The 13,252-nt window shown below is 47.5% G+C and overlaps 1 protein-coding gene across 6 annotated transcripts in view; it reads left to right on the forward strand.

The window, feature by feature from the left end:
• Nucleotides 1-13,252, forward strand: part of TUT4 (terminal uridylyl transferase 4) — a 1,006,035-nt gene that overhangs the window by 753,148 nt on the left and 239,635 nt on the right. For all 6 annotated transcript variants that reach the window (XM_069232665.1, XM_069232664.1, XM_069232661.1 and 3 more), the window contains 2 exons: nt 5,128-5,175; nt 5,268-5,350. In XM_069232665.1, coding sequence (XP_069088766.1) covers nt 5,128-5,175; nt 5,268-5,350 — 131 coding nt within the window. The remainder of the gene's footprint in view (nt 1-5,127; nt 5,176-5,267; nt 5,351-13,252) is intronic.

Here is a 13,252-nt window from a genome sequence, read left to right on the forward strand (position 1 = left end):
AATGACCCTGGTGGTTCAACATCTGGCAGGTTCTCTGAATGCCAGGGCAGGAAAACTCAGCCATCGATCCTTAATATATCATGAGTGGCGTTTCCATTCTGAGGTGGTGCAAGGTCTCTTTCAGCAATGGGGAGAGATTTGATTAGATCTATTCGCCTCTGAAGAGAATATGCAATGTCAGTGGCATTACACATTAGCGTTTCCAAGGTGGCAGTCGCTCTGCAAAGCTTTTAATTGCAAGTGGAGCTCAGGCCTCCTGTAGGCATTTCTGCCCATACCACTCTGCCAAAAATTCTCAGGAAAATCAAGATTGACCGGGCCCAAGTAATCTTTATGGCTCCGGGCTGAGCCCAGAGAGTTTGGTATCCCAAACTTCTGAAAATGATCATCAATCCTTCGATCAGGCTGCCCCTTCAGGAGCATCTTCTGTCGCAGGGGAGCGTTCTCCACCCGAACCTGTCAACTCTGCGTCTTCATGCTTGGTGATTGAGTGGCTAACAGTGTTTCGCTCTGGGCACTCTGAAGGGCTATCTCTCTCTCCTCTGTCCACCTTTCTGCAGCTGCCTGATCAACCCTCTCTGTTCAAGTCCTCTATTGTAAATAGGTTTCTTAAAGGGCTTGTATATGTGTTTCCCCCTGTGTTCTTTATCATGCCTCGGTGGGATCTTAACCCAGTTCTCACTTACCTTATGTGTGCGCTCCCTTGGAGCCACTGCACATCTGTGCCCTCCGGCTGCTCACCATAAAGACAGCCTTCTTAGTGGCAATAACATCTGCCTTGTGGGTGGGTGAGTGAGATACAGTCCTTATCATCTAAGCTGTCATGTCTCACAATATTTCCAGAAAAGGTAGTGCTACGCACCCGTGCCTCTTTCCTCCTTAAGGTGGTGACGCCATCCTATCTGGGTCAATCTATCACCTTGTTCACCTTCTTTGCTGCCCCACACACCTCTTACCAGCTGGACGCAAAAAGAGCGTTGTTCTATCTTGGCCACACACTAGAGTTCAGGTTGGATGACCAACTCTTTGTGGGATATGTGGGAGCAAAGAAGGGCCGGGCAGTATAGAAGTGGACCATTTCGCGATGGGTCATTCTCTGTATTATGATCTGCTACGCCTTAGCTAAGAAGCAGCCTCTCGAGGGCTTGCGGGCCCATTCCACCAGGGGAAAAGCTGCAGCCATGACATTAGCACGTTGAGTCCCAGTCCTGGACATCAACCAGGCAGCAATGTGGGCTTCCCTGCACATGTTTGCCAAACACTCCTGCCTGACAATTCGGTCCGCAGGGATAGGCATTTCGCCCATTCAGTTCTGCAGGATTTTCTAGTCTAAAAACATTATCTGCAGCCCACCGCCAGGCGGATATGGCTTGGGTATCTAATCAAAGGTAAGGAATCTGTATCTAGAAGTCTCTATCAGATGAACAAAGTACTTCCCTCCAGTAACACATTGTCTGGGAGAGACTCTATGTACCTGCAGATTCCTTACACCCACCCATGCATCCTCGCTCTGCAGACCTGTCAACTAGAGTTAGAGTAATGCCTTTTTCAGGGTCCTACTCTGGACACACATATGCACCAATTCTAATCATGGCTCTGTGCTTCTGGCGTAGAAAGTTTTGATTAAAGTAACTGATGCCTGCATGCCTGAGTGGTGCTTTTATAGGTGACCGCAACGTCACTTCCAGTGCCAGCAACACCATGTACAGCCGAATGCAACCACCCGACGGAACATGCAAGGGGTATTGCTCAGCAAAAACTTCTGCATCCAACCTGGGAAAGTCAAAGGTAAGGAATCTGCAGCCAGATAGTCTCTCTACCAGATAATGCGTTATCAAATGTTCTTTACATTCTTTAAGCTAATTTTGTCATGGAGGGGATGGTTCACCTTTCCCACATCACTCAGTCTCTTAAAACTGCACGCTAGTCTGATTCAAGCATGTGAATCTTTAAAAGATATAATACTGGGAAAAAAGCTAATTACTTACACACTGTGATGCTCCAGTATTCACATCTTTCATAGTTTCACATGTGACCTGCCCGACTCCCTGTTACGGCTCACCATTGTTATACTTATTTTATATATGTCATACTTGTGCCCGAAATCTGAGGTAGGATGGCTCTGCAGATGAGTGTTTCAGGGTCTTTGCTCTGATTGGCTGAAGTTCATGTGCATTAAAACAAGGTCAATTGGTTAACAATGTCTGTTCTTTTTAATGGGGATTTTAAGGCCTACTTTTTACAACTGCCTTTTTGTTGCTGTAACTGTGGGACTCACCATGACGACAGGGAAGATTCAGGCACGTTAATCTATGAAAGATATGATGTAGATAGTTGGCTCTGTATATACTATCTCAAAGTGAGAGTTAGTGTGCACTGAGTCCAAGGGTTCCCCTTACAGGTTGATAGTGGCAACATTAGATAATACTTCTGCTCTATTTTGTGGTAGTGTGGTCGAGCAGTAGGCTTATCAGAGGGTTAAGCATTTGTTGTACACACACGGTCAATACATGACAACACACTCAAAGACTTAACTCCAGGCCAATAGGTTTTTATATAGAAAAATATATTTTATTTATTTTTAGAACAACAAGATTCAAATTTTAGGTAAGTACATAAATTGTAAGGTACTTCACACAAGCAAGTATAGAACTTTGATTTAAAACAGTAGTACACACACTTTTGGTTAAAATGGCAATATGCTATTTCAAAAGCGGACACCGCAAAAATCAACAGTTCCTGGGGAGATAAGTTTTGGTTAGTTTTTCAGGTAAGTAAAGCACTTACAAGTTCAGACTTCTGGGCATAGGCAGCCCACAGATGGGGGTTCAAGGCAACCTCAAAGCCACCCCACCAACAACACAGGGCCAGAGGTCAAAGGAGGGCCCAAAACACATAGGCGCCTATGGAGAACAGGGGTGCTCCGGTCCTAGTCTGCTTAAATACCTGTGTCCTCAGGGAGCAGACCAGGGGGGTTTTGTAGAGCCGTGGGGACACACACACAGGCACACAAAATACACCCTCAGCGGCACAGGGGTGTTCGGATGCAGTGTGCAAAGTAGGCATTGGGTTTTGTATTGGAAAACAATGGAGGGACCCAGGGGTCACTCTAGCGATGCAAGTAGGGCACAGGGGGACTTCTTGGGCCAGCCACCGACTGGGCTGGGATGAGGGCTGCCTGCTGGTCACTCCTGCACTAGTAGGTGGTTCCTCTCGGTCCTAGGGGCTGCGGGTGGAGTGCTTGGTCCAGGTGTCAGGTTCCTTTGTTACCAGGCAGTCGCGTTCAGGGGGGAGCCTCTGGATCCTCTCTGCAGGCGTCGCTGAGGGGGTGCAGGGAGGTCGACTCGGGGTGTTCACGTCTTTGGAGTCGCCTGGGAGTCCTCTCTGCAGTGTTGGTTGTCCTGAACTGGAGCCGGGGGCGTCTGGTGCAGAGTGTGAAGACTCACACTTCTGGCAGAAAGTTGGAGTCTCTTCAAAGTTTGTTGTTTTGTTTTTGTTTCTGGACAGAGCCGCTGTTCTTGGGAGGTTCTTGGTCCTTTAGGTGCAGGTCAGACCTCTGAGTTCTCAGAGGTCACTGGTCCCGCTGGATGTGTTGCTGTGCAGGTTGTTTGAGTCTGGAGACAGGCCGGTAGGGCTGGGGCCAAGTCATTTGTATTCATCGTCTCTGCTGGGCTTTCAGGTCAGCAGTCCTCCTTCTTTTTTCAGGTTGCAGGAATCTGATTTCCGGGGTTCAGGGTCGCCCCTAAATACTGAGTTTAGGGGTGTGTTTAGGTCTGGGGGCAGTAGCCAATGGCTACTGTCATGGAGGGTGGCTACACCCTCCTTGTGCCTCCTCCCTGAGGGAAGGGGGACACATCCCTATTCATATTGGTGGAATCCTCCAAAACCAAGATGGAGGATTTCTTAAGGCAGGGGTCACCTCAGCTCAAGACACCTTATGGGCTGTCCTGACTGGTTGGTTATTCCTCCTTGTTTTTCTCATTATCTCCTCCGGACTTGCCGCCAAAAGTGGGGGCAGTGGCCGGAGGGGCGGGCATCTCCACTAGCTGGGATGCCCTGGGGCACTGTAACAACAGGAATGAGCCTATGAGGCTCACCGCCAGGTGTTACAGTTCCTGCAGGGGGAGGTGAGAAGCACCTTCACCCAATGCAGGCTTTGTTCCTGGCCACAGAGTGCAAAGGCACTCACCCCATGTGGCCAGAAACTTGTTTGGTTGTGGCAGGCTGCGGGAACTGGTCAGCCTAATACTAGGAGTTGGACTGGTATACAGGGGGCATCTCTAAGATGCCCTCTGTGTGCATTTTTCAATAAATCCCACACTGGCATCAGTGTGGATTTATTGTGCTGAGAAGTTTGATACCAAACTTCCCAGAATTCAGTGTAGCCATTATGGAGCTGTGGAGTTCGTAATTGACAGACTCCCAGACCATATACTCTTTATGGCTACCCTGCACTTACAATGTCTAAGGTTTTGCTTAGACACTGTAGGGGCATAGTACTCATGCACTTATGCCCTCACCTGTGGTATAGTGCACCCTGCCTTAGGGCTGTAGGGCCTGCTAGATGAGTGACTTACCTATACCACAGGCAGTGGATTGTGGACATGGCACTCTGGGGGGAATGCCATGTCCTCTTACTGACTTTCTCCCCACCAGCACACACAAGCTGTGAGGCAGTGTGCTTGTGCTGAGCGAGGGGTCCCCAGGGTGGCATAATACATGCTGCAGCCCTTAGAGACCTTCCCTAGCCACAGGGCCATTGGTACCAGAGGTACCAGTTACAAGGGACTTATCTGTGTGCCAGGGCTGTGCCAATTATGGGAACAAAGGTACAGTTTAGGGAAAGAACACTGGTGCTGGGGCCTGGTTAGCAGGATCCCAGCACACTTTCAATCATAACTAGCATCAACAAAAGGCAAAATGTTAGGGGGTAACCATGCCCAAGGGAGGCATTTCCCTACATATGAGTACTGGGGAACCACAGTGTACAGTTGAGTAACTTGTTTTTGTTGGGTGTCTTAATGTCATACCTTACTCTATTGTTCAAAAAGTAAGCCTATGTATGCTTAACAGCAATTTTAAAATTGCTATTTAAATTTCATAAACAATCTATTTTTTTCTTTGAAGATCCTTTTGACTTGAATCATAATCTTGGTGCTGGAGTCTCAAGAAAAAGTAAGTATAATTGAAACATATAGCAAAACACATTTTTAAGTGTAGCAAAAAAAAAATATTTAATGCTGTATATGATTTTCTTTTTTCAATAGTGACCAATTTTATCATGAAGGCCTTCATTAATGGGCGAAAACTGTTTGGCACTCCTTTCTATCCACTACCTGGGCGAGAAGTTGTAAGTTTGCCATATCCTCACCCCCAAACCAAATAGCTTTTGTGCATGTTAGACTGACTAGTTGACGCATTCTGTGAAATTTGAAATGTTGACATTACATTGAATATCTCATATCACTTTGGGGTATTTATAACTGTTGTAACTGCTAAAGTTCTGAATTCCCATTGACCAACTCTTTGGAACAACCTACATATTGCATATAGAGCAGTGCCATAAGCAAACCTAAAGTAGACTGAGTCTTGCAATCACTACATTTCTGCAGCTGATTTTCCTGGATTGCCATGGTGTGCGTTATTCTGATCTAGAAAGTCCCAATTTTTCTTTCCTTTTGAGAGTCTCCTAGTAGGTGTGCCTGCCACCCCCCACCCCCAACAAACACACACACACGATGTCAGACACACCCCTGAAACCCTTATGCGTGGTCACCATTTTAAGATCCTTATTTCCACTGTTGGGTACAGAAGCACAGTTCAGGTGAACGGCACCAAATATTTCAAGGAAAACGCCTCTGTTGTCGACAAGGATTAGCTCCAGAGGAGGAAGAGACGGAGAAAAACGTAAGAAAATTGCCCGTTTTATCTACTGGGTTTTGCCTACAGTTTCGCAAGATGAGCACTATTGTGGTGGTGTTGGTGGGGAAAATTCCTGTTCAGACCTCAAAGTGATAGAAAAATTACCTCTTTTAGGTTATGCCCCCTGTGCCGCCACAGGACCATGCAAAAAGACATGCACAAGGTGTGCTATCTTTGCCATAGAAATCCCCTTCCCCCAGACCACCAGATGAAGAAAGCTGAACGTGTGTTTAGTTCCTCACCTGAAAGCTTAAGGTGAGAAAGAAGCAAAGGTGCGCTAATTCCACCATGGCACAATCAAAGAACAATACAACCACCATCCCCTCAGCGTTCTGGCACATCATAGCAGTACCTGAAATACCAAAGGTAGTGTGTTTGTGGCAGGGCAAGAGTCAGGCTCTCAAAGAGTTGGCTGTAGCCACAAAGTGACTTCAGGTCAGGATAACCAGCCACAAAGTGACTGTGCAGACAGAACACAGCACAATACATATGTAGGGGGTAAACTAGGAGGGTTCCTCCAGGAGTCGAAAGAAATTACGGAGGACAAATGAGTTGAGCCACATTTCTAAACAAATATTACAGTACAGATATTGCACAGAATTGAAAAGCACATCACATCCATAAACTCAAATAAAAGATCTTACAATGGGCAGGAACTCAGTCTGTTAAAACAGGAAGTGAAGGAGCTGCTACAAAAACAAACAGTAGAGAAAGTTCTCCCAGCAGAGTGCAACAATATATATTCCTCTTCTTTCCTGACAGCAAAATGGGACAAAGACCAGAGACCAACCATAGATTTGAGACTTCTCAACAGATAAGTAGAAAGAAAACAATTCATTTCGACCCATACTTAAGGAGACTGTTCCCATGATGGAAAAAGGGGCTATGTGGCAACCATAGGCAACAAGAATGCCTATTTTCTCATACTGATGAAAAGGATAAGACATATCTCAGGTTTGTGATCAACAACTTACACTACAAGTTCAAAAATCTTTTGTGTCTGGTTCTCAAGGAGTTCTTCCTTTAGACATAAGTTGCATTCCGTCTTCTCCTCTAGAGTAATGGCTCACCGCGCATAGCCCTCCAGAAACTGACTATATACGAAGGAGGCATAGGTTTGCCAGACATACAAATGTATTACTGGGGTACTCAGCTTGCTGTCATCAATGAGTGCAGATATGCAACATGGAATGAGTTGGCCGTTCTGATAGTGAGGCTAGCAGGCGGCTGGGAGCTATACGAGGGGGCACTCTACAAGACCAAGAATGTACAGACACTACCTGTGCATACCAGAACAGTGATTCACACATGGAGGGCAGCTACTACTTATTTTGGATGGAGGTGTTGACTGTCTGAAATTACCCCCCCCCCCCCCTGTGGTCAAGAGACATGCTCTCTGATGTGGGTAGATTCCAGGGAATTGCAAAATGGGACCTGATTGTTATCTTTAAATTAGGGGGGCGTATTGAAGGGAGACACACCACTTAAACTAGATGAGATGAAACACCAATATCAACTTTTGCAGTCAGAGACTTACAAATATTTCCAGTTCAAACAGGCCCTAACTTCACACATATTGGGGGGCAAGACAATTGATGCTTCCTCGCCATGGGAGGATAGCATACTCTCCGAACCACTCTGTAAAGGGGCCATCTCCCTAATATATAAAAAATAAAAAAACTGATCAACAATTCCCCAGACAGCCTATCACACACTCAAGGCTAAATGGGAATCCGAGGTGGGGGGAGATTGGGAAGGAGAAGTGAGAAGAGACCATGGAAGCGTACAAGGACATTGCCATCAGGTCAGGGTTCCGTTTAGTTCAACTCTGCATACTCCACCACTTCTACTACTCTTGAACCGCACTCCAAGCCATGGACAGGTGCCCTACAGAAATTTGCCTGAGGGGCTGTGGTGAGGTCGAAACCTTCATACATGTGGTTTGGAGTTGCCCTAAGATAAAAACATACTGGGCATCCTTTAGGGGACATATTGAGAACGTGACAGTTGCTAAATGCGGTCTACTGAACGTCTGGAGAGATGATCCACTTCCTGATACAATAAGCTCTGGCATTCCTTGCGCATTGGTGTATTGCAGCCGAACGTTGCACAAAAGTGTGGGGCATCAGACTCCCCAGCATTGCAAGACCTGAAGACTGATATGGATTGGTGCATGCTCAGAGAAAAGCTGGTCCATCAGAGTCGGAGATGCCGTAGGAAATGGGAGAACTCACTGGGGCTAGTCTCATATCAACTGTTGTTCAGAATTGCTTGTATTAAGTACATAACCCCATGACCACAGTGATGTCATGCCTTTATTGTGCCCAGAACAATTTTTTGGTTTCTGTTTGTATCTAAAACCAACAAAAATACCTTTAAAAAAAAAAATAACTTTACAAAAAAAATCTGTCTTTTAGGCTAAAAGTCAGCACCAGTGGTATTCAAGAAATGCCTTGCGGTGGTGGTGGCCTGCCACAAAAGGCAAGAATTACATGTGTATGTCTGGATGGATGACAGGATGGTAAAGGCGAGCTTCTTGCTGGAGTGCAGGGAGGAAATAGAGAAAAAAATGAGCTGCTAAGACTTGGTCTCACACTGATTAAGGAGAAATTCTTCCCAACACCAGTGAAATGGAAGGTTCTAGGGGCGACCCTAAACTCCAAAAAGGGAAGGACTTTTTCTGTGCAGAATGGAATCATTCGACTAACCGAGCAAGCTTGTCAATACCAGAAGGGACAGTCTTTGATAGTGAGAGCAGTAATGAAGCTACTCGTTAAGATATGGTCTCTTGTATAACTTTAATCCCATTCTTCAGATAACACACAAAACCAATTCAACAATGCTTACAAAATCAGTGATCACAGACCAAGGGGCAATTGGGCAGATCTAATCATTGTAGTGGACAAGGGCGCAAGGGGAAATTAAATGGTGTAATGTTCATAATGTGTCAAAAGGCAGAATATTTGAACAACTACCACCCTCTGTGGCCATCACAATAGATGCATCCCACATAGGTTGGGGGAGCACACATGGGGACATTGCCTGTTAAAGGCCTTGGAACCCTCAGGAAGCAATCAAGCAATTAAATGTACTAGAATGTTAAGACTATATTTCTCACACTGATAGCATGAAATATGAATATCATGGCAAGGACTGTGCACATCCACACAGTCAACGCAACAGTGTAGGAAACTGGCACATGTTGCAGCACCCCCCTTTTTGCCTGATATTGATGCCAACTTCCCTGAGTGTGTGCTGGGATCCTGCTAACCAGGCCCCAGCACCAGTGTTCTTTCCCTAAAAATGTGCCAGTGTTCCCACAATTGGCACACCTCTGGCACACAGATAAGTTCCTTGTAAAAGGTACCAGTGGTACCAAGGGCCCTGTGTCCAGGGAGGATCCCTAAAGGCTGCAGAATGTATTATGCCACCCTAACGACCCCTCACCTAACACATGTACACCACCATTGCAGATTGTATGTGTTGGTAGGGAGAAAAGGGCAAAGTCGACATGGCATCCCACCGGGTGCATGCCCACAAACTACTGCCTGTGGCATAGGTAAGTCACCCCTCTAGTAGGCCTTATAGCCCTAAGGCAGAATGCACTATACCACAGGTGAAGGCATAGCTGCATGAGCAATATGCCCCTACATTGTCTAAGTCCATTCTTAGACATTGTAAGTGCACTGTGGCCATAATAAGTATATGGTCTGGGAGTTTGTCAAAACAAACTCCACAGTTCCATAATGGCTATAGTGAATACTGGGAAGTTTGGTATCAAACTTCTCAGCACAATAAACCCCCCATTGATGCCAGTGTGGGATTTATAAAAAAAAAAAAGAAAAGAAATGCACACAGAGGGCATCTTAGAGATGCCCCCTGTATTTTACCCAATCCTCTAGTGTAGGACTGATTGGTCTGTGCCAGCCTGCCACTAGCAGAGTTTCTTACCCCATGGGGTGTGGGCCTTTGTGCTCTCTGAGGCCAGAAACAAAGCCTGGTCTGGGTGGAGGTGCTTCACACCTCCCCTCTGCAGGAACTGTAACACCTGGTGGTGAGCCTCAAAGCCTCAGGCATCGTGTTAAAGTGCCCCAAAGCACTCCAGCTAGTGGAGATGCCAGGGCCAGCCCCCACATCAGATAGAGACTTCTAGCTGCAGATTCCTTACCTTAGAATTCTCTGGCGTCTGCTTCGAATACAGAATTTTTCTGCTGAGAAGTACCCTGCACGCGCCGTCGGGTGGCGTTGTTCGGATCCGTGTGCGTCGTCTGGCTCCACATGGCATCGTAAGCATTGTTGGAGCCATCTGTGAGGTCACAGCCTTCTTAATAGGCACCACCCCGGTGTGCGTACGTCAGTTATTTTGCTTCCGCGCCGGTTAAGCGCAGATCCGGAAAGAGCTAACCTTTTTTTTGCAACATTTTTGGCGAAGATTTATTTGAATTGCTTGATCGATGTCTGCGAGAAAGACTGGATTTAAACTGTGTGGTGCATGTCATCGCACCATGTCGGTTACGGATCCACACCAGGTGTGTCTCTGGTGCCTTAACAAAGACCATGATTCGAAGTCGCGTTTCGGCTGTCGGGCCATGGCTCCGAAGGCCTAGTGAGAGAGAGATCTCTAAAACTTCCAGCGGCCCGGCAGCAGTCTTCTGTTAGCGTGACTCCGTGGAGATCACGGTCCTGCTCTAGAAGGTGGTCACAGGACCACTCCAGGAGCCCTAAGTCATTTTCTTCACATTCAAGGTTTTCGGGGCATTCAGGTAAAAGGCACAAGAAGAAGAAAAAGGCCAAGCGGACTTAGACTTCGCCACGCCTGTCGGCCGACGAGCCATCCAGGGAATGTCAATGTTGCGAGCAGGCACAGGAGCGACCCCCACTCAAATCAAAGACTTTTACAAGGCTATTGCGCCCTCTGGTGGGTCTTTGGGCCCAGCAGGGGCCCCATCAGATTCGATTTCGGTGGTTCTGGCCTCAGCGCCGTTGGGGACCGATAGGCGATCTGGACCGGCACCCACTGGTGGTGGTAGCCCCATCCTCATTCTGGATGATCTGGAGCCGGAACAACATCGTATGACGACGATTCTGACTTAAACTGCACCGATTAGGCCCAGATCAGCGTGTGAGGCTTATCCACAACAGCGAGGCATAGGAGAGAGAGCGAGGGGTCTGAGGACCCTTTAGAATATGGATTGGAGCATGAACAGGACTGGTATGAGGATCTACGGGAAGCCATTGGACTAGATACTGCTCCAGATGCTGGCATGCGCTCTCCTCCCGCTGTGGCTACGTAGGAGGGTGCATCTTATGCAATGGTGGTGCGTAGGGCAGCTGAGGTCTTGGACCTAGATTTGCCTACGGTGCCAGTCAGGACTAATCTCCTGACAGAGGTGCTTCAGCTGGGGGTTGCTACATCAGTGCCGATGTTACCCTTCAATGAAGCCCTCACAGATGTCCTTCTGGGTACGTGGTCCAAATCTAGCACAGGGGCTCCTGTGAATAGGGCAATTGGCCCCGCCATTTTCCTGCTCCAAACGACCCTAGTTTCCTCACCCAACACCCCACCCCTGAAGGTTTGGTAGTCCAAGCCTCAACTTCCCGTGGTCCCTTCCCTTCCGCCCCTCCGGATAGGTAATCCAAGAGGCTGGACCAACTTGGAAAGACGTTGTTTTCTTCCTCCAGCCTGGCATTGAGGTCGGTAAACACTTCTTGCCTATTGGGCTGTTTTTTCCATACTTTATGGGATATGGTGGCACAGGAGCTGCCCCAGCTCCCGGAGGGCGTACGGGGGACACTCACCCAGGCTGTCAATGATGGGAGAGATGCAGCCACGTTTACCATCAGGTGTGGCTTGGACACAACCGACTAGCTGGGCAGGGTGATTTCTTCGTCAGTGGCCCTCAGTCGCCTCGTCTGGCTACGTTCTACTGGCTTTTCAGAGGATGTCCAGTCTAGTTTGATGGACATGCCTTTTGATGGCTCTCGCCTTTTTGGTGAGAAGGCAGACTGTGCTTGAAAGGTTCAAGGATTCTAGAGGTACGGCCAGATCCTTGGGCCTTTCAGCGCCGGCTAGTCAGCAGTCTGTCTATTGTCCCTTTGGAGGCTTCGGAAGGGGCATGGTACCACGCCAGCCACAGGTTACCCACCGTCCTCCGGCTTCACAGCATCCCGTGCGAGGACGAGGTCATGGTACCATCAGATCCATAGGGTCTGGCCAGAGGTCAGCCATCACCCAGACTCACTCTTACGCAGCACCCAAGCTTTCCTAGTATGGTTCTGCAAGACCATGTCCGTCCAGTTGAAGGGAGGATTCAATTTCATCGCCCTCACTGGTGGTCCATAACATCGGACAAATGGGTCTTGCAGATCATACAGAAGGACTATTCCCTCCCCTTCCAGTCTTTCTCTCCCTCTATCCCTCCAGTAAAAGAATGGCTGATGGAGGATCATTTGATCTTACGCCATGAGGAAGTTATAGCTCTGTTGGCGAAGGACACCATAGGAAGGGTCCCGATGTCAGAAGTAGGCAGTGGTTGTTATTCCCACTTGTAGGAAGTTGGCTCTGTATATACTATTTCAAAGTAAGAAATAGTGTGCACTGAGTCCAAGGGTTCCCCTCAAAGGTAAGATAGTGGCAAAATTAGATGATTCTAATGCTCTATTTTGTGGTAGTGTGGTCGAGCAGAAGGCTTATCAGAGAGTAGTGTTAAGCATTTGTTGTAAACACACAGGCATTAAATGAGGAACACACACTCGGACTTACTCCAGGCCAATAGGTTTTTATATTAAAAAATATCTTTTCTTAGTTTATTTTAATAACCATAGGGTCAAGATTTACAGTTAATACTCTAAATGTAAGATACTTCACTTAGATACTTTAGGAACTTTGAATGAAAACAGTATCATGTACAGTCTTTGTAAAAATGGCAATAAGCTATTTTCAAAGTGGACACAGTGCAAAAATCAACAGTTTCTGGGGGAGGTAAGTAAAGGTTAGATTAGGAGGTAAGTAAAACACTTACAAGCCTCAGTCCTGGGGCATAGGCAGCCCACCGTTGGGGGTTCAAGGCAACCTCAAAGGTACCATACCAGCAGCTCAGGGCCGGTCAGGTGCAGAGGTCAAAGAGGTGCCCAAAACACACAGGCGCCTATGGAGAACAGGGGTGCTCCGGTTCCAGTCTGCCAGCCGGTAAGTACCTGCGTCCTCGGGTGGGCAGACCAGGGGCGTTTTATAGAGCACTGGGGGGGGACAAGTAGGCACACAAAACACCCTCATCGGCACAGGGGTGGCCGGGTGCAGTGTGCAAAGCAGGCGTCTGGTTTTGTATAG

Source organism: Pleurodeles waltl, chromosome 4_2 (genome assembly GCF_031143425.1).
Source record: "Pleurodeles waltl isolate 20211129_DDA chromosome 4_2, aPleWal1.hap1.20221129, whole genome shotgun sequence".
Taxonomy (NCBI): domain Eukaryota; kingdom Metazoa; phylum Chordata; class Amphibia; order Caudata; family Salamandridae; genus Pleurodeles; species Pleurodeles waltl.